The sequence below is a fragment of the Polistes fuscatus genome, unplaced genomic scaffold, assembly GCF_010416935.1.
Source record: "Polistes fuscatus isolate 324 unplaced genomic scaffold, CU_Pfus_HIC Scaffold3, whole genome shotgun sequence".
NCBI classification, from domain to species: Eukaryota; Metazoa; Arthropoda; class Insecta; order Hymenoptera; family Vespidae; genus Polistes; species Polistes fuscatus.
This window is the reverse complement of record NW_025113107.1, coordinates 10,631,373-10,649,914: the sequence shown is the minus strand read 5'-3', so window position 1 is coordinate 10,649,914 and position 18,542 is coordinate 10,631,373. Positions and strand designations below refer to the sequence as shown.

At 28.0% G+C, this 18,542-nt stretch overlaps 6 protein-coding genes across 18 annotated transcripts; 4 read left to right on the top strand and 2 right to left on the bottom strand.

Moving 5' to 3' along the window:
• Positions 1-4,383: 4,383 nt before the first annotated feature.
• Positions 4,384-7,812, bottom strand: LOC122520070 (PRKC apoptosis WT1 regulator protein-like). Of its 13 annotated transcripts, none has more exons than XM_043639987.1 (11): positions 7,582-7,812; positions 7,413-7,487; positions 7,190-7,295; positions 6,953-7,101; positions 6,739-6,868; positions 6,473-6,599; positions 5,934-6,041; positions 5,748-5,788; positions 5,614-5,658; positions 5,085-5,238; positions 4,384-4,990 (listed from the first exon to the last, which is right to left on the bottom strand). In XM_043639987.1, the coding sequence occupies exons 3-11, from the start codon at positions 7,204-7,206 to the stop codon at positions 4,805-4,807; spliced, it is 957 nt and encodes a 318-aa protein (XP_043495922.1). In that variant the 5' UTR covers positions 7,207-7,295; positions 7,413-7,487; positions 7,582-7,812; the 3' UTR covers positions 4,384-4,804. The 13 variants fall into 13 exon arrangements, with proteins under 13 accessions (XP_043495922.1, XP_043495925.1, XP_043495929.1 ...); XM_043639990.1 differs by having other exon boundaries at positions 7,413-7,470; XM_043639994.1 differs by lacking the exon at positions 7,190-7,295 and having other exon boundaries at positions 7,582-7,810.
• Positions 7,813-7,953: 141 nt separating this feature from the next.
• LOC122520074 (N-terminal Xaa-Pro-Lys N-methyltransferase 1) lies at positions 7,954-9,255 on the top strand. The gene is made up of 4 exons (XM_043640003.1): positions 7,954-8,417; positions 8,516-8,699; positions 8,786-8,894; positions 8,971-9,255. The coding sequence occupies exons 1-4, from the start codon at positions 8,253-8,255 to the stop codon at positions 9,191-9,193; spliced, it is 681 nt and encodes a 226-aa protein (XP_043495938.1). The 5' UTR covers positions 7,954-8,252; the 3' UTR covers positions 9,194-9,255.
• Positions 9,256-9,520: 265 nt separating this feature from the next.
• Positions 9,521-11,361, bottom strand: LOC122520069 (heparin sulfate O-sulfotransferase). Its single transcript, XM_043639985.1, has 7 exons — positions 10,992-11,361; positions 10,645-10,877; positions 10,468-10,553; positions 10,230-10,368; positions 10,059-10,156; positions 9,841-9,998; positions 9,521-9,756 (listed from the first exon to the last, which is right to left on the bottom strand). Exons 1-7 carry the CDS (start codon positions 11,101-11,103, stop codon positions 9,545-9,547), a joined length of 1,038 nt encoding a protein of 345 aa, XP_043495920.1. The 5' UTR covers positions 11,104-11,361; the 3' UTR covers positions 9,521-9,544.
• A 712-nt stretch (positions 11,362-12,073) lies between these two features.
• Positions 12,074-12,891, top strand: LOC122520075 (mediator of RNA polymerase II transcription subunit 21). The gene is made up of 3 exons (XM_043640004.1): positions 12,074-12,159; positions 12,243-12,354; positions 12,447-12,891. Exons 1-3 carry the CDS (start codon positions 12,118-12,120, stop codon positions 12,830-12,832), a joined length of 540 nt encoding a protein of 179 aa, XP_043495939.1. The 5' UTR covers positions 12,074-12,117; the 3' UTR covers positions 12,833-12,891.
• A 582-nt stretch (positions 12,892-13,473) lies between these two features.
• On the top strand, positions 13,474-17,295 carry LOC122520067 (centromere protein J). The gene is made up of 3 exons (XM_043639983.1): positions 13,474-16,696; positions 16,785-16,980; positions 17,102-17,295. Exons 1-3 carry the CDS (start codon positions 13,578-13,580, stop codon positions 17,228-17,230), a joined length of 3,444 nt encoding a protein of 1,147 aa, XP_043495918.1. The 5' UTR covers positions 13,474-13,577; the 3' UTR covers positions 17,231-17,295.
• Positions 17,293-18,459, top strand: LOC122520073 (jerky protein homolog-like). Its single transcript, XM_043640002.1, is given in 2 exon segments — positions 17,293-17,856; positions 17,858-18,459. Coding segments are annotated over 2 exon segments (735 nt in total). The 5' UTR covers positions 17,293-17,581; the 3' UTR covers positions 18,318-18,459.
• Positions 18,460-18,542: the final 83 nt, after the last annotated feature.

Genomic DNA, 18,542 nt, shown 5'->3' with positions numbered 1-18,542 from the left:
AAAGAGAAAAAAAAGAAAGGCAATTAATCATTTTTCCCTTTCTTTTCTTTTCTTTTTTTTTCTTTACTTTTCTTTTTTCTTTTCTTTTCTTTTCTTTTCTTTTCTACTTTTTTATATCATCTTATCAAGAACATATATGCTCTTTCATCTCAAGGTTAAACCTGTAAGTACTTATATACATAAGAAGTGTTCCGTAATACTTGATGCGTATGTCATATAAAAGTTTGGCACTTTTGATGAAGACAAATTAGATGACATTGATTTTAGACCATTTTTGACAACATTAAATTTAAAATTTAAAGGTCTACGCATTTTTATCGAAACATACTAAAAGAAAAAAAAAATAAGTTGAAAAAGAAGAAGAAAAGCCACAAAGACTACTTTATAATGTACTTCGTTGGGGGATCGTTTTCGTAACGATCCATAAATATATCCAATTTTTCATACAACGGTGAAGATATTTGGTATTATTGTGGTATGCGATATATGTCTACCATAATGTCTATAATTTTGATCGAATTATAATAATTTGTCTCTTTTTATTATTATTATTGTTATTATAATTATTAATATTTTCTTTTAGCTTTGTTCTTTCTTTTTTTTGTCTTCTTTTGTTTTATTTTCTTTTTTATTTTTATTTTTTATTTTTTCCTCTCATCTGCATTTTTCGTTTAATCACTCGTTTAAGAAAAAGAAAAAAGAAAAAATTGCAGGACAACGCTACTTGAAAATCTCCAGTCACGTAAAAGAAAAAATGACGAAGAACAGTTTATTTACGGAATATTATCTCGGAAAATGAAATTTCTTTGAAAATTTATATGAAAAGTAGAAAAAAGAAGGGAAAGAGGGAGAAGAGTAAAAGCATTAAGAAGTTTCCAAATTAAAATCCTAAAAGGGACGGAGTCAAAGAGAGAAAGAGATAGCATTATTCTGGAAATAAATAATAACTTCGCATACGAGAGCTGAGAGACGATTATAAGAGAGCCGCGTTTAAGTTTTACGTTTTGCCTATTTGTACCTATATGTATTCGTGCGTCGTCTATACACTAATTGATATAACGAAGTGGTTTATATTGGCTAAATAATATGTATATCGTTATAACACACCGAAAGATAAAAAAAGCTTAGACATTTAAGCTCCTTAGCATTTAAGAATCTGGTTGTGGTTCAACCATCGTGATCTAGTCGTTTGTTGGGATAGATGGTATATATCCGTGTTAAATGAGCAGCATAGAAATAAAGAAAAAAGGAAAAGAGAGAGAGAGAATCAGTGAGTTCCTTATCGAAATCGATTACATTCAAAAATATATATTACCGACAAAAATTTCCTTTCTTTTTGTTTTTTCTCATCTCTCTCGTTTGATGTAGAACCGTCGAGGTGAAAAATGAATATATACGTTGCGTTGAAATATACGTATTACGAATCTATTACGGGTACGTGGTGGTAGTCAGGATTAATCTTCATAAGTGAAAACAAAGATCGTTTGGCTTAACGACGAAATACAAGCTAACTTTGTTCGCTCGAACCACGAGAAGAAGAAGAAAAATAAGAAGAAATAGAAGAAGAAGAAAAAAAATAATAATAATAATTAAATATGTATAAATGCTTTAGTATAACGGCATATACATATTTCGTATATTGTAGATGGTATTATATTATTATCTAATCGTAAGATGAAATGAAATCATCGAAATTTATACGCAAATAAGTTCCTCCAACTTCGATCATCGGAATTAGAAAAGAATCCAATTGAAATGGGATTCCTTTTTAGGAATACTATTTATTAAAACAATCTCGCTTAAATGTAAGATTGAGCAACTGTACAGGATGATATATATGTATATCACTCTTATCGAGCCTCGTTGCTATTAACGATGACTCTATCGCAGACAATAAAATTGAAAGTGGAAGAGTTCCTCCGATTTCGTCTCTAATATTCGCAACGGTACATATCAAGGATACGTCGCCTTTTTCATAGAAATCTGAGAACTGTGTTTAACAATAAGATAAAGTGAAGAGGAGCACAAAATTAGTGATTCATACGTATTTATATATGTCTCTAAGTCGTCGTCATATTTTATTATTATTATTATTATTATTATTACTATTAATATGATTATTATATTATTATTATTAATATCCTTTTTTTTTCTTTATAAGATGAAACTATGTAAATACATGGACCACGCATACACGCGTGGACTAGATATATCGAAAAACAGTTTTAAAGAGTGTAAGAATAAAGGGTAAACTGATAAAATGAAAGAAAGACATTAAGATATGTCGACAAATGTGTTGATAGAAGGAAAAAAATAGTACCTGTTGCATCATGAGGATGTATGTATGTAGGGTTTATCGAATATAGTGGGAAAATATTAACAATAAACTTGTATATCGGCATGCGATAAACATACGAGGAATGGCGTTACTGTTGATAACCCATTAATAATCGTTCATGTTCTCTTGAACCATCTACGAAATATTTATTGTACGTTGATATATCTTTTTATTGCTAGTATCTTTCTGCATCTTAATGCACATGTTAAAATTTGCTTGCACTATACGTCATTAAAGTAGATTATATATATGTACTATCCGCGGCACGCACACTTTAAGGAAGGGTATGCACCGTGATGGTTGATATAAGGAAATCCTTATAAATCGGATCCCAACGACTTTATAATGTACAGCTATACGTAGTGATTGATAGTAAAAAAAGAAACATAAACAGCTTAGTATGTAATTTATGCATAAAAATGCGTGCAAGTATTGTATCATATCAAAATTTATTTAGTTATTTTATGAATAAAAATGCAAATTGAAAGTTCATATTTATCTGAACTATCCTTAAATATATATATTTATATATATATATATATATAAATAATGATAAAAAAATAAAACAGTATCCTTTTGTGACTTGTACCTGCCTTACACACATTACCAATTTTCAAGAAAATATTAAAAGGTTTGGGATATAGTAATTTAATGAATCTTTTGCTTTATTCGTCCGTCGCATTATTCGAATGATTTGTTCGATTTAATTTTATTTGTAAAATCATTTCCATCCATGCACTACACGCCTTATAATCAATTTTTAATTCTTAAGTACTAAGACTGCCTATTGCGATTCTATAGAGAAAGAAATAAGTAAATATATAGTAGGATTTACTAATCTTTTTAACCGAAGCGTATATAACAAAAAAAGAAGAACAAACAATCATATTAAATTTAAAGATCAGTATTTTAGAAAGATACTCATTATAACAAAGCATTTTTGTCTTACTTGGATATTTTAGCTAGTAATTCGTAACACTAGCTCGAAGCGTCAAATAAAACGATTATTGTGCATATAATGAAATTATACAATAGAATCGACGCATATTTCCATCTTCTTTTAATTCATTGTCCTTATCATATAAAAATTACTGGCATTTTCAGTCTCCTGCTTTACAATTATGCTTAAGACAAAATTTAAACTAAATAACAAGATTAATAACTATAACGTATACTAACTAAAAGTTATGTCAATTAACTTATTTATTCTTTTTAATTCGATACATATACACAATATATATATTGAATTAAAAAAAAATTGATATATATAGCTGTGTTTATATACATCGCGAAATTGTTTTCAGGTAATTTAATATAAACAAATATGATTTCTCTAATCCTTTTTTTGATACCTAGTACAATATATTTAAATGCTTTGTAGCCGACATAGAATTGTCAGTTATGTGCTGTTCTTTTTATATACATACATTCGATCGCTCGCATAAATTCTTAACTGACGTTTTTAAAAGTGCTTTGATATATCATATAGCATTTTTTTATCACAAGCGGTCAAGCGTTCCATCTTTCTTTAATTTTGCTTAATTAATAAAGAAAAGTTGTGTGTGAACAACTTGCATTAATAATTTTTTTTGTTTATTAAATCATTATTACACACTTAACCGAAGAGCTAATTTTATTGGAAAGTTTAACGACCGACCATAAATATTCTGAATCACGTTCATTCGCGTAGGTAGAAAACTTACATAAACATCTAAATAGATCGTAACCGGTATCTTTTATAGTATAAAAGATTTCATATGGTGCATTACAATTAACGTTACGTCACAATACTTACCAACGTTTCTTAGTCGCATAAAACATGTGAAACACGAATATATCCTATCATTATTAATTTGATACTCTTCTTAAGAAAAGAGTAATAACATTAAACGGAAATTGCAGCACCTTTCATAAAGTCTCATTCTTTTACATAAAGTTGTTCCTTTTGCCAGAACCGTTCATCGCTTAAATTCTTTTTTAAAGCTATATCTAAGAATGAAGGATGAAACTTTGCTACATAAAGGAACATATGTAATTAAACAAAATGAGGAGAGAAACATATTCGACTCTTATAATCTATAAAATAAACTGTATATATAAACAGTATTAAAAGTGCACAAGATATCTACGTTAGAATTTATAATATATGCCATATAAGCAAGATAGAGAATGTCTATGACAAGAAAAACTAACAAACTGTAACTTTTTTGTTTCTTGCCAAAAAATGTACAATTATCTGATTCTACTTCTTTAGTTTCATGGCTTACCCTGACGATACAGAATTCGTAATTATATTTCAAAGTACACTCTTCTGTAAGAGTTAACATCATTAAGTCACTCTCTTTCTCTTTCTTCTTTTTTAATTACTTTATAAACTAGTATTATATTTAGTTTATTAATTATGCGTAAATACTAGAATAATTCGAAAGATCGATAATGAATGGGATTAACATGCAGAAAAAAAAATTAGTTGCTTGCTAAAGCTGCCATCGCCCGAATCAGTGCTGCGTTTTCTTCACGAAGACGTTCTCGTTCTATTGCCATTTCGTGTTGTTGTTGTAAAATACGAGCCTCTAGTGCCATTATTTTATGATCACGGTCTTCCAACAGTGATAAAAGCCTTCTGTTTTCTTCTTGAGCACGTTCAATTAACTACAAATTTTTTATATATGACATAAAAAAATATCTTTGTAAAAATCTTATCACTATTTCTTGATTATCTTGATAAAAACTCATGATTACTTACTTCGTGTGGATTATCTCCCGTAGGTGTGGGTAATCGTCTATTTGTTATATTTAATGAAGTTTGTGGCTCGTGATTTGTGTGGTCAGATTGATTGACACTATCTGACTGGTTTAAAGAGTCAAATTCTTCATCGTCTGCTTCTAAATCTGAGTGACTAAAACAAAAATATTAGTTATTTAAATATATACAGTATTTAAAAAAACAATGATTGGATGATGACTAAAAACAATATATTAGACACGACCCTTTCTGAATACGCATATATATATATACATATTATATTCGTAAATATATTTCGCATATAATTATAATTTATGAAAATTATTGAATATTATAGTATAGACATTTGTATAGTCACAGTACTAATACATTTTCTATATGTATATTTAATACTCAATATAAACTAACCATCTTGCTCATTTATTAATACTCAATATGGAATTGCGTTATTATCAAAGTCTACTAGCATTACCGCAATTCATACAGGTTATGCCTAATTGTAAGTTTTGATGTACAGTAATGCACTTACCAACTATGTTTAATTAAACATGACCTGTATGAAGTACGGTAATGCCTAAAAAGCAGTAGCAATTGATTACAAATAACTATTTGAATTAGGCAGAGAATGCTACTCTATAACCACACACACAAAATAAAACATACCTTTTATTTCGCCTTTGCGTATACACTTTAACAGTCCGTTCCTGTAACACATACATAATTAGGATTTAAACAAACAAACATTATAAGAAAAATAATATGTGCTAATACTATTAGATTAAATAACAGTTTTATTATTAACAAGAATATTGCATTAATGTTAACTGAAATTCAATTTTAGATACTCACTTCAATGAGTTCATGATCAAGGAACTCATTATGATGTGTATTATTTTTTGTTTCAAGACAAGTACCACTGAGTTCTTCTTCATCTTCTCCTGTACTTCCTCCTGTACTCTGCAGAAGCAAATAACTAAAAGGATTATACTAAAGCAAAAAAAGAAATTTCAACTAGAAAAACACTAATGCAACGGAAATGGAGTTGCATTAATATGTGCAAATCTAACTATTAAGATTGATATTAATTTTTATTCAATATTTAAGCGGTTTCTGATGCTTAAAAAAATATGTTACTATAAAAACACATTAATAAAATTAATAGCTGTAAAATATAGAATGAAATATTTAATCCTGTAATTGTGCACTGCATGAAAACTTTTCCAATAATCAATGCAAACATGCCAAACATAAATAGGTATTAAATTTGGAACAATTAAAAACAAATGGTACACATTTAATAAATTAATATTAAGAAGTATGAGATTGAGGATGTGTATGCAGACGTCAGGGCCAAGGCACGACAAACGAAGTTTCAAAGAGTGACAAACCTCTGTCGATGGTAAATGCACAACTCCAGTACTTCGTCTTTTTTCTCTGAGTTTCCGTCGATCGCGTTGCTGCTTTCCCTTGTTTATATGCGTTGGCCTATGCAAACAGGATACGACACTAAAGACACTAGAACCAGATCCAGAAAGTGTTAGCAAAATATACGAAATTCTACTATCGATCTATTGGCTAGCAGTGGATGCTCAAACAAGAGCGACTTCGACTACCTTGAATAGATTGCAAAAGCAATTATATTCATAAAACTCACCGGCCAGTCACACGCTTGTCCTGTTTCCTCATAATGGGCTTATTTTGTTGACCATCGTGTTCTGGTGGAAGTACATTATTTGAACTGGAATCGCATATACCTTGTGATTCTTCGGAATCTGGTGCACTTTCTTTAAATAAAAAAAGCATTTAGAATTTTAATAAAAAGATAATAAAATAATAAATGTAAATACAACAGAGTAAAGATGACAAACTTTGAAAAGTTATAGTAGCTGTGTCTCCTGTCCTAGGTGGTCCAACTCGAGCTCTAGCAGTTCGGATTCTAGATCTTCTTGATGTTAATTCAAAGTCATTATCGAAATCCTCCTGACTAACTGAGCTTGATGCCATGCCTGTGACGTCGCTGAAATTCAAAATCACTAATGACTTCTGTTTTGTATTGTTAATTAGTTTTGCAACGAATATGCAAACAAGATAAAAAGGGGTCTTACAAAAAATACCTGGACATCTGAACAAAGGGTAGGTGATGTTGTGCTATACTTGCTGTTGATCAGCAGAAAAGTTTGATGCCAAAAAGCAAGTGGTTGCTTAGATTATCTAAAGGAAATTCATAACGTATGAACTGCTTTTAACTACGAGTGTGTTTGAGTGCGGGTGCAAATGCAGATAAATTAATTTATATCTAATCACAACAATTACTTTCTACTTAATCACCTGTCGCACTGTGTTATCTTCGTCAAATCCAATGCCAATGCTGTGACTCACTACCAACCTATGCACAATTGACAGCTGTCAACCACCAAGAAACCCATAAACACGTATGGTTCGCAACGATTATACAGTATAAAGATAGATAAGCGTATTGATCGTCGTTACACTTTACCTTAAGTATAGTTTTCATTTATACTTTTCTAAACTATTCGTATCAATATAAATTTTATAAAACACTAAAGACAAATCATCTCTCAACGCTTATCAAAATAAAAATATTCTATTAACTTCAACGAAATTAATTAAATATTCGCAACACGCGTAAACGGACAAAAAAGTTGACATTTTAAACAATCACATTTTAACCAATACAAATTCAAGACACTAGTAACTAACAACTAGTTTCTAGAATAATTTGAACCCATATATGCAACCCTGATGCAACAAAAATACTGCACTTTTATTGGTTGTTTAATTCTATTTCGATAAAATATAAAATAATATTACACGTGTTCACACACATTTTTGCAAAAAAATAATTATACATTTATTTAATTGTGTGTTTTCTTATACAAATTTAAATATTTAAAATAACTATTTTTAATTAAATATTTACATACGTTTAACATGCAAAATGTAAGGCTATGATATAATCTTGAATGCAACTCAATGTTGAATGAAAGCACGTGTTTATAAAATTAGTGACAAACATATGATTAATTTCTACAATATTCAAATATTTATTGTAAACCTGTGACTGGACAATAGTACAATCTTATTTATTCTTAATTACACGTTTATTTAACTAATTTAACATTTAAAAAAACATTAGAAAATTGTAATATGGAAGTGAAAGGTAAAGTAGAACTTGACAGTAAGTGCTATAAAGCTTCTGAAAATTATTGGAATCGCATTTCTCCTACTGTTGATGGAATGCTAGGTGGTTTTGGATTTCTGTCAGGAAAGGAGATAGGTGGTTCATCAAAATTTCTATCTTCATTATTTCAGGTATAATCTATAGAATAACTAATGATTTTCTTTTACATATTAAAATTTTCAAGAAAATAAAAAAATGCTTTATTTTAAATACTTGTTAATGATTTCAGTCAATAAATCCACCGTCAAGGCAACATGCATTAGACTGTGGTGCAGGGATTGGTCGTGTAACGAAAAATTTATTAATAAAATATTTTGAAAATGTTGACTTATTAGAACAGAATCCAAGATTTATTGAATCTGCAAAAAAATATTTAAAAGACAATATCTCAAGAATAGGTTTCCATTGTAGTGGTAATATTTAAATGATCAATGTATACAAACAAAATTTTAATTCATACATTTAAGTATTGTATAATTTTTTGTATAAATGATTTAAGCGCTACAAAACTTCCACCCAACGCCACAGAAGTATGATGTTATTTGGTGCCAATGGGTTCTAGGTTATATTAATGATGAAGATTTAGTAAGATTTTTCAAAAATTGTGTGTAAGTTTAAATATATTTGAGAAATAAATATTAATACTGTTTTTATATATTATAAAATGACGATACATGTCTGCAGGTCAGGTTTGAAAAAGGAAGGTGTATTAGTTGTAAAAGACAATGTAACAAGGTCTGATGTTTTGGAGTTCGATACTACAGATTCTTCTATAACAAGACCGTATAAAGATTTAGTAGGTATATTTGACAAAGCTGGTTTAATTTGTATACAAAGGAAGTTGCAAAAGCATATGCCTCCCGGTTTATATCCGGTTTATATGTTTGCTCTTAAACCAAAAAATTAATCGGTACAAATAGAATAATTAATAATAGAGTAATGAATATAAAATAATTTTATTTATATATTACTTTCTTATCCTTTATGTACATTTTTCTAATATAAATAACTTTTTAATTGAAATAAATCAAAATGAAATAAAATTAAGTAGATTAAGTGAGTATTAAAACTTCTATTTTTGATGTAACAACAAATGAAACATTAAATTCTTAATCAATTTAACACTTGTGTTTGATGATGCTATAACAAAAAAAACTAATGTAGACTTCATTTTGTGCTATGAGCAAGTTATATAAAATTATCTCAAAACTCAATGTGTGCAATAAACAAGATATTTTTTAATATAAAAAAATGCTTTTTATTTAGGTCGTATTTTTTCATACATAAATCGTTGATTACTATCTTGAGGAGAAGCACCTATGAGACGCTTTTTAACAGCATGAAAATGAGTCAAAGCGAAATTGTATAATTCATTTTCCATTTTCCAAACAACTGTTTTTTGAATTTTTTCAACTGTTTCCGGTAACGGATCAATTTTTTGCGTAGTTTGTCGTAAATGCGATCTATTATCTGAAAATATTAATATATTTTACATGCTTAATGATAAAATATCAATATATAAATTTAAATCATAAATATTTATCATTATCTTACTGTGTAAAAATGATTCGTATGCTCCTTTAAAGAATTTTGGTAATATAATCTGTAAAATTTGTACAAATTCTGCTAATTCTTCGGTAACGCCTACTAAAAGATAGTGCCTTTGTAAATTTCTCTTAGCTTCTTCTAATGCCCACTTATTTCCAACTTCCCTATTGTTAAATAAAAATTTTAAATAAACGTTCACATATATTTTCATATTAGAAACTTACCAGCAAGCTGGATCGTGACCACATAAAAAAGGAATTTGAAGCCACATATTATTAGGATCGCAGTCAGGTTGACCAATATTGACGCATTCATCGAACGTCTACAACGATGATATTTAATTATTTACTAATCATTTTGCACAATATAATTATAAAAATTATTTATTAACTAACTTTAGTATCGCCATGTTTTTTTCTTATTAGATGAGGCCTAAAATTATCACCATATCTTAAAAAATAATAATAAGATACAAATCTGTCTAAAGGTTTGCGTAATATATTTATGTAAAAAGGAGTTTGTTTTACACCAAATCTGAAAGAATAAAACTTTCTCTGTTAATTAAACTTATTAAAATAAATATGTGAAACTTTTACCATTTATATATTTATTTAGATATAATATATAACTTACTTTTCAAAATTTAAAAACGCCATATGCCCGTGATAAAATGCTGGCTTTATTGTATTCCACCTTGATATATTATTTACAAATTGAAGCTAGGATTAAAACAAAAATTTAAAAATAATTTCATATACAAAAAGTACAACAGAATAAAGAAAATCAAGTAATTATTTTAATGTTGAATACCTGATTGAAAAGTGTAAGCGTGTGCATGTTATTAGTAACATTAATATGTAAAACATGATATTTGTTTTGTTTGCACAAATCATAAACCAAACCCACAAAACTTGTAGAGGCTGTCTTTGGTACTCTGTTATATATAATAACAACTTCGTCATAACTAGTTGGTTTGTACAATCGTACATCAGATTTTACTTTATTATCTTTAATTTCATTTTGAACTTGTACAACGGCATCGTCTGGAAGTACGAATGGATACTCTATGTTATTCCATCACCTTTAACAAAATTAAATATTAACAAAATACACTTGTTAGTAATTTAGAAAAGTTAGGACAAAAATATAGCGCATACGTAGTGTTTGGTAGTTTTCTTCTAAAAAATTTATTCTCAATTTCAAATAGAGAATTATAACCGTTAATATTAACATCAGAATCCATTGGGGCGTAAAATTTCTTAGTATCATTTTTCCTTCGTTCTATAGCATTATACACATTTTAAATATAATGTTAAGATGACAGAAGACTTTACGAAATTAATATTGTAATCAAATTTTAAATTATTCCAAATAATTCAAAAGAAATTTCACAAGATTTACATTAAAAAACCTGGCTCACATTACACATTATATCGTAATACGTATGCACTAAATTGTGTATGTACATCACGAGTACGTGCATTATTTCCGATACATCGAAACAATAATTCGATATTTTTCAAAAAGATCGATATCGATATTCAAATGTACGTCTAGTGTTATCGATAACTGTATCGATATAATCGAGATTAGGAATAATATTTACAGTTTTATTTTCGATGTGTATACTATATATACACAAGTTAATATATATATTTTTTTATAAAATAAATTTAACAAAGTAAATGCCATTTTTGAAACAAAACAAATTGATTGTAAAATTTGTGCATATAGTGGGTAGCAATAATTTATTCACTATTGGCAACGAAGACCTTAGGGACAAGTCTAACCCAATAAAATTGGTATTAGTTGAGCTGAAGTTCTCAGTAGTATATAGTAGTATATACAGAAGTTAGTAAGGAAAATTGCATTAAGTGCAATTTTATCGAAGCCTTATAACACATCTCTTTTTCTCAGACCATTTTCTATTATGTTGCTATAAAATAATAATAGTTCCAAGGACTTTCCATTCATTTGCTTAAAACGTGCTAGTGTTGATAACAATGCATGATTTATATAAAAATTATTAGTAACAATTTAATACTATATAAAAAATTATGTTGATTCAGTATAAAAAAAATTAAACAGACGAAATTAACAAATAATACGACGTTTATTCAATTACAAAATTTATATGAATATATTTTAATAAAATAGTTGACAAATTCAATATTATGAACAGACTTGTATCGTAAGTGAATAAAAAATGTTACAATTGGACAAGCTATTAATTTTATTAAAAACTTAACTGCTTTTGAATCTTTATTTATAAATTTGATCATTATGGCTGATCGTTTAACACAATTGCAAGATACAATAAATCAGGTAAGGTTAAGAATTAATTTTTAATTATTAATCAACAATAATTATTGATAGTTTTATTAACATTTACACATTTATATTTATAGCAAGCAGAACACTTTTGTAATAGTGTTGGTATCTTGCAACAATATTCTACGCCAAGCAAATTTCCTGGTTTTGATAGAATTGGTACTCCGCAACCTCATCAATCACAAGAAGGTAAAACAAAGTTATATTATTTTGAATTACATATTTTGATACTGCGCATATTTATCAATTTTATCTATATCTATATATCTATATATTTTTAGATTACGCAGCATTGTTTGCAACTTTAATAGCAAGATGTGCGAAGGATATTGATACATTAATAGAAAGTCTTCCAAGCGAAGAGGCATCACAAGAACTTCAAGTAGCTAGTTTAAGTCGTTTAGAACAAGAAAACCAAGAAGCTGGTAAACAACTTGAAGAAGTAGTAAGACAAGGAGAAGCCTTACTTCAACGAATTCAAGCGGCTTTGCAGGATATTGCTCAAAGCCAACTAGATATGCAGAACCCAGCATCAACTGCTGTACTTAATATCAATTTAAACCCTGCAATGACCTTTAAGCAAGAAAATTTAAGTTCCACGAACTCTGTGCCTTCCAATAATGTGCACCAACTTTCAAGTTCATCTCCAAGTTCAATGAATCAATAATATAATTAATTATTTTATGTAAATTTTCGACCAACACTTTTAATGAATTTATTATCAATTTAATTTAATTCGTAATGTTGTAATTATATTAATATAATCTGCATATTTCTTGTACATAAATTATTCTTACAATATAAATATAAATATAAAAACAAATATGCATATGAATATATATGTTTTTAATATAATTTTTGTATTTCTTTAATGATATATCAATACCAACTAGATTTGTTTTATTTTTAAGTTGTTTAGTAATTTGAATGTTAGATCTGAAATTGCAGTTGATCGCATTGCTTTCAGAGAAATCTGACGGTAATTTAAAGAACTATAAAGTATTTAAAATTAAACCATGATTATTCGAATTGATGGAGGTTAACGTTATGTTTTGTATTAGTATTTAATTTATGTATCATACTTAACAAAGTTTATCTATTATTTTATTTTTCGTAAAATAAAAGTGTTTGAAACATAATATTTGTTTAAATATCAAATACATGACATGTGATAGTAAAGACATAACCGTGCTTGTCACACTTGTTGAATATTTGATTATAATTTATTCTATATCATAATAATTTTTTTAAACAAGAAACTATATAATTTGTATAATACTTGTATTATTAATATCTATATATATTTATTTAGTATATTTAAGTGCCATTTTGATAAGTTATTTTCATTATAATTGATAATATAACTTTCTAAATAATGTGTTTTAATCTACTATGAAATATTATGACAAATAATGGATTTAGAAGCATCATTGGTTGAACGTTTACAAAAGCTAAGACAATGGCAGATCGAACAACAGGAACGTCTTATAAGACAGCAACAAGAACAGAGAGAGAAATTAACTCAGGAGCAGTTACGCATGTATAAAGCTTTAAGACTACCTATTCAGGAAATAGGACTAGATAATAGAACATTATGTGAAAGTAGCTGGCACGAAGATGCATGCTCAAGTATGAATACAACTGATCGTACAGAAAATAGTAATCAAGAACAATCTGTGAATGATAATAGTGAGATAAATAAGTCTGATTATAGATCTTCATTTACTAATTTTAATACGAGTTCCGTTGATGAATCTTTTCAAGAAAAACACTCTCCAACCGAATTGAATAAATCTTCAAATGTTGTTAATAAACAAAATTTAAGTAAACTCAAATATCAAATAGACGACGATAAAAATGGTGCCATAAATGATTCGAGTAATAAAAATATATATATAACATCTGAAAAAAAACAAATTCATCTGATTGACAATTTACTAGAAGGAATAGAACCATTACCACCTGATAGCAAAACAATAGATGAAGATAAAAGTTTTTTAATTGACGATATTCCAGTTCCATCTCTAAAGAAAGATTTTCAAACTCTACTAGAAGAGAAGTTGGAAGAATATGAACCTATACTTAACAAGGAATTAAATGATAAAATGGAAAATCAGATTAAAAGACCATTTTTAAAAAAAGGACAAGGCTTAGCTAGATTTAGAATGACTGAAACGTCAAAAAACATTCCAATTAATATTAAATCTTGTAATACTCCTGTATCAAGTAAACAAGTTACTAATAAACAAATAAATCCCTCAAGTAGCAAAAATGATAGTATAAAAAATAAGAATAAGCATAAGTTATCAGCAAATGTTCCTTCAAGGAAATGTACTGCTATTACTAAGATGGCTCAACAAAAATTAAATTTAAAGAATATTCCTCCTCCACGTAAAGCTTATTCTGGAAGAAACGAGGCTGTATTATCAAATATTGAATCAAATATAAATTCAAGCATTATTGAAATAAACAGTTCTGATATTGATTTGAAAACGGAAAGAGAAATGGAAGAAGTAAGAATATTTGAACTTTTAGAAGAAAAAGCTGAAAATTCTAGTTTGTGTTCAACTTCGAGTACTGTAGTTGCATTTCTACAACAATCAACGCCTTTTAAGATAAGGCAAAAAATTAGAGATACAGAAGATAATCTGAACAATTCAATACAACAAAATATTGTTTACAAAGCTAGTCCTAGAAGACATCAATTGACTAGTTCTAAAGCAATATCACCAATTCAAAAATCTGAATTTGATGTTAATTCTTTTTGGGAAACCATCCCCAGAAATAATTCACATGAGAATACAGAAAATATACAAATATTGAAAAAACAAGGTGTAACTAATGCTTCATTAAAAAACAGAAAAGCTGATCAAATGTTCATCCAAAGTCACGTAGAACAACATGTACACGACGAAACGAATTGTGACGCTCAAAATTCTATCTATTCTAATGAAGTAGATGTAAGTTTACACGTTAGATTTTCTGAATATAATGAATATAAAACTATCGGATTAACTGATACTTCTAGCGTATCTAGCGAATCTTTATCTCAGAAAAACTATAACGATGAGAAAGCTTGGAGTGATTGTAGCGAATTATCGGATTCCTCCGAAACAAATATGCAATCAATAGAATGTGGAACACTTAAAACAGATGAAAACACAAGTGAAATCTGCGAATTCATCGATACATATACACATGAGATAAAGAAAGAGGAGATGAATCAACATGAAATAAAAGAAACGCAGGAAACTGTTTTTAAATCTGAACTTTTAAAAAATCGTTTATTAGAACTAGAAAAAGAAATAGATATTTTCCGCAAAGAAAATACAGCTTTGTCTTTGCAACGTCAAAAATTGCAAGAAGACCATCGATGTTTTTTAAAACAAATAAAAGAAAAAGAATTAATATTAGAAAATGATAAAAAAAAAATGGAAGATCGTATGCAGGAGGAAAAAAGAAAATTAATACGTGAAAAGGCTGCACTTGAATCCAGATTACGCGATTTTCAAGAAAAGGCTCATCAAAATAAAATAGAAAGGCAACAAATTCAAGAGTTAAAAGAGCAGTTAGAAAAAGCACAAATTGAGTTTAAAAGCAAAGAAAGTAAATGGAATGCGACACAAGCCAGACACAGAAGTCAAATGAGAATATTAAAATTGGAAAATATACAATTAAAGGAAGAAGTAGAAAGATTAACAAAAACAAAAACAAATAATCTTAAAACTAAAAAGAAAGTAAGTAAATTTTCTAACACAAAAGCCTTGCATCAAATTAATAAACAGCTTAGTGAAGAAACAAAAGAAATGATAAAAAATGATTCTTCGTTAGAAGATGATGACAAAATGTTGAAAACAATGTTGGATGCTCTAAATTCGGAACATGAATATATAGAAGAAAAAGACTATGCAATAAATAGTCATAATAATGAAGATCATAATTATAATAGTAATAAGGATAATAATACCGATATTCCTAAACAGTATGAACAATGCATGCAAAATATTACAAAAAAACGTGATTTATATAAAAATTTATTGAAGGATGCTACATCAGATGTAAATAAATTAAAATGTGAAACAAATGGTAGTAAAAAGAATCAAGATAAAAAAGAAAATGAAAATCAAAATAACAGGTCACAGATTGATAAAGATAAATGTACGAATAAAAAATGTACACAAAATTATGAAGATGATAATGATATACTAATAACTTCTCAAAAATTGCCATTAGCTTCCATTTCATCTAAAGAATTATTACATATGCAAGAAAAAACTGTTTCCCCGAAAGAACTTAGAACTAATGAACAACAAGTGCAGTGTATTGAACATCCTAATGGATGTACAGAATTTTGGTATCCAAATGGTAATGTAAAAAAAGTTTTTCCTGATAAAGGTATAACAAAAATGTTATATTATAATGGTGATGTCCGTGAAACGCAAAATGATGGAAAAGTGAAATATTTTTATGCGTCAACACGGACATGGCATACAACAATGCCAGATGGGCTTGAAATTTTAGAATTTCCAAAGTATGTTGTAATATATATTTATAAAAACTTATATTACACAATAAGAAATAAGAATTATTGTTATAAGTTAAATCAATATTTTGTGCAGTGGTCAAGTGGAAAAGCGTTCGCAAAATGGCATGGTTGAAATATCATTTCCAGATCGTTCGACACAAATAATACAAGTAGATGGATATGAAAAATGGGAATTGCCTGATGGAACAATTGCAGAAACCTTTGCAAATGGAGAAAAAGTTGTTATTCTACCTAATGGACAACGAGAAATACATACAAAAGATCATAAAGTAATAATAATAAAAGAAGAAACTTACAATATAAATTAAACACTTTATTTAATATTAATAATTTGTTGTGAGTCCTGTTAAAAATAAAATTAAACATAGAAATAAATTTTTTTTTTTCTAGAGACGAGAATATCCTGATGGTACAGTTAAATTGATTTATCCAGATGGTATACAAGAGACACGTTATTCTAATGGTAGAGTAAGACTTAAAGATCAAGCTGGTAATCTTCTAATGGATTGTCATTATTAAATAAAAATATATTCATATTATTGTAATACAATGATATAAGCTAAGAGTATTAAATTGAAAATATAAATTATATGATATATATAATTTAAAAATGTTACTATTTTTGTATAAGATATAATGTATAATTATTTTTATCTGACATCAATAAAACGGCAATTGAATCTTGCATGGTAAAGCCCCGATTATCGGAACATTCTGTTCAAACAATATTCTTATGTGTCGAGTATATGTATTCTACACAATGTTCTGATCAAATGAAAATATCTTTTATATTGCAAAGATGAAAGAAGAACATTACATACGTAGTAAATCGTTGTAATTTAGTATCAACACGTTCACAGTGATGCAACAATGTCTTTAAAGCGTAAAAAGCGTGTAGTTCTACCTATTGAAACAAAATATAAAATAATTAAAAAATTAAAAAATGGTAGCTGTGCAACAAACTTGGCCAAAAAATATAGTGTCGCGAAAGTTACCATCACTGGAATAAAAAATAACAAAGCAGCGATTTTTAATTATTTGAGAAAGAAAAAATCGTCGGATGTCAGTAGAAAAAGCTTAAAACTGCCGGAAAATACACAATTAGACAGTGCTGTTTACCAATGGATTTTACAATGTAGAAAAAAAGTGTGTGCCTATAACTGGTCCACTCATATGAGAAAAAGCTCTTGAGTTTAACAATAAACTAAAAGGAAATTCTAATTTTAAAGCGAGTAATGGTTGGTTAGCCAAATTCAAGCTGCGTCATGGTATCCGAAAAATGGTTGTTGGTGGAAACAAAGTTTCAACAGATAAGATTCCTACAGGAACATTGAAATTTAATTTTAATAAATTTATCATTGATGAAGGATATGAATTAAAAAATATCTACAATGAAAATAATAAGAGCCTAATACAAAAAGCATTGGTACAAAAGACAACTTTAATTTCTCGACGTAAAAAATCAGTTCCTAGACGCAAATCGATGACAGTACACTGTGGAAATACTTTTGAAAAAGTGCCTTCTCACTTAGAAGCATTCAATGCTCTTAAAAAAGTGGTCCTAGGCACAAAAAGAATGCAATTACGCAAAGTTATGTTTTCTTAAACAATTATGTAATTTAGCTGCTATAAAAATACGAAATTCATAGACTATCATACAAACTGTATTTTGTTTCGCTCATTTGCGCTATTTTGTTTAAAGTAAATAAAGTTTGTTAATTGTAAGTTCAAATTTTGAGCAATGAAAATGTGCCTTAGGGATTTTATAAAATCCCCAAAATTACTAACTTGTTTAAATACTTTTTATCTTAACTATTATCCATTCAGAATA

Excerpts from the sequence above, each read along its gene's own strand:
- LOC122520069 (XM_043639985.1), bottom strand. The coding sequence starts at position 11,103 with ATGATACTAAGAAATTTTACGCCCCAATGGATTCTGATGTTAATATTA. Across the intron at positions 10,878-10,991 it reads AGAAAACTACCAAACACTAC|ACGATGCCGTTGTACAAGTT; the intron begins GTATGCGCTATA and ends TCGTACTTCCAG. Across the intron at positions 10,369-10,467 it reads GCGTTTTTAAATTTTGAAAA|ATTTGGTGTAAAACAAACTC; the intron begins GTAAGTTATATA and ends TTATTCTTTCAG.
- LOC122520075 (XM_043640004.1), top strand. The coding sequence starts at position 12,118 with ATGGCTGATCGTTTAACACAATTGCAAGATACAATAAATCAG. Across the intron at positions 12,160-12,242 it reads TGCAAGATACAATAAATCAG|CAAGCAGAACACTTTTGTAA; the intron begins GTAAGGTTAAGA and ends TTATATTTATAG. Across the intron at positions 12,355-12,446 it reads ACCTCATCAATCACAAGAAG|ATTACGCAGCATTGTTTGCA; the intron begins GTAAAACAAAGT and ends ATATATTTTTAG.
- LOC122520074 (XM_043640003.1), top strand. The coding sequence starts at position 8,253 with ATGGAAGTGAAAGGTAAAGTAGAACTTGACAGTAAGTGCTATAAAGCT. Across the intron at positions 8,418-8,515 it reads TTCTATCTTCATTATTTCAG|TCAATAAATCCACCGTCAAG; the intron begins GTATAATCTATA and ends TAATGATTTCAG. Across the intron at positions 8,895-8,970 it reads AGATTTTTCAAAAATTGTGT|GTCAGGTTTGAAAAAGGAAG; the intron begins GTAAGTTTAAAT and ends ACATGTCTGCAG.
- LOC122520067 (XM_043639983.1), top strand. The coding sequence starts at position 13,578 with ATGGATTTAGAAGCATCATTGGTTGAACGTTTACAAAAGCTAAGACAA. Across the intron at positions 16,697-16,784 it reads GAAATTTTAGAATTTCCAAA|TGGTCAAGTGGAAAAGCGTT; the intron begins GTATGTTGTAAT and ends TATTTTGTGCAG. Across the intron at positions 16,981-17,101 it reads TACATACAAAAGATCATAAA|AGACGAGAATATCCTGATGG; the intron begins GTAATAATAATA and ends TTTTTTTTCTAG.
- LOC122520070 (XM_043639987.1), bottom strand. Across the intron at positions 6,600-6,738 it reads GACAAGCGTGTGACTGGCCG|TGTCTTTAGTGTCGTATCCT; the intron begins GTGAGTTTTATG and ends ATCTGGTTCTAG. Across the intron at positions 5,789-5,933 it reads TTGATCATGAACTCATTGAA|GAACGGACTGTTAAAGTGTA; the intron begins GTGAGTATCTAA and ends TATGTGTTACAG.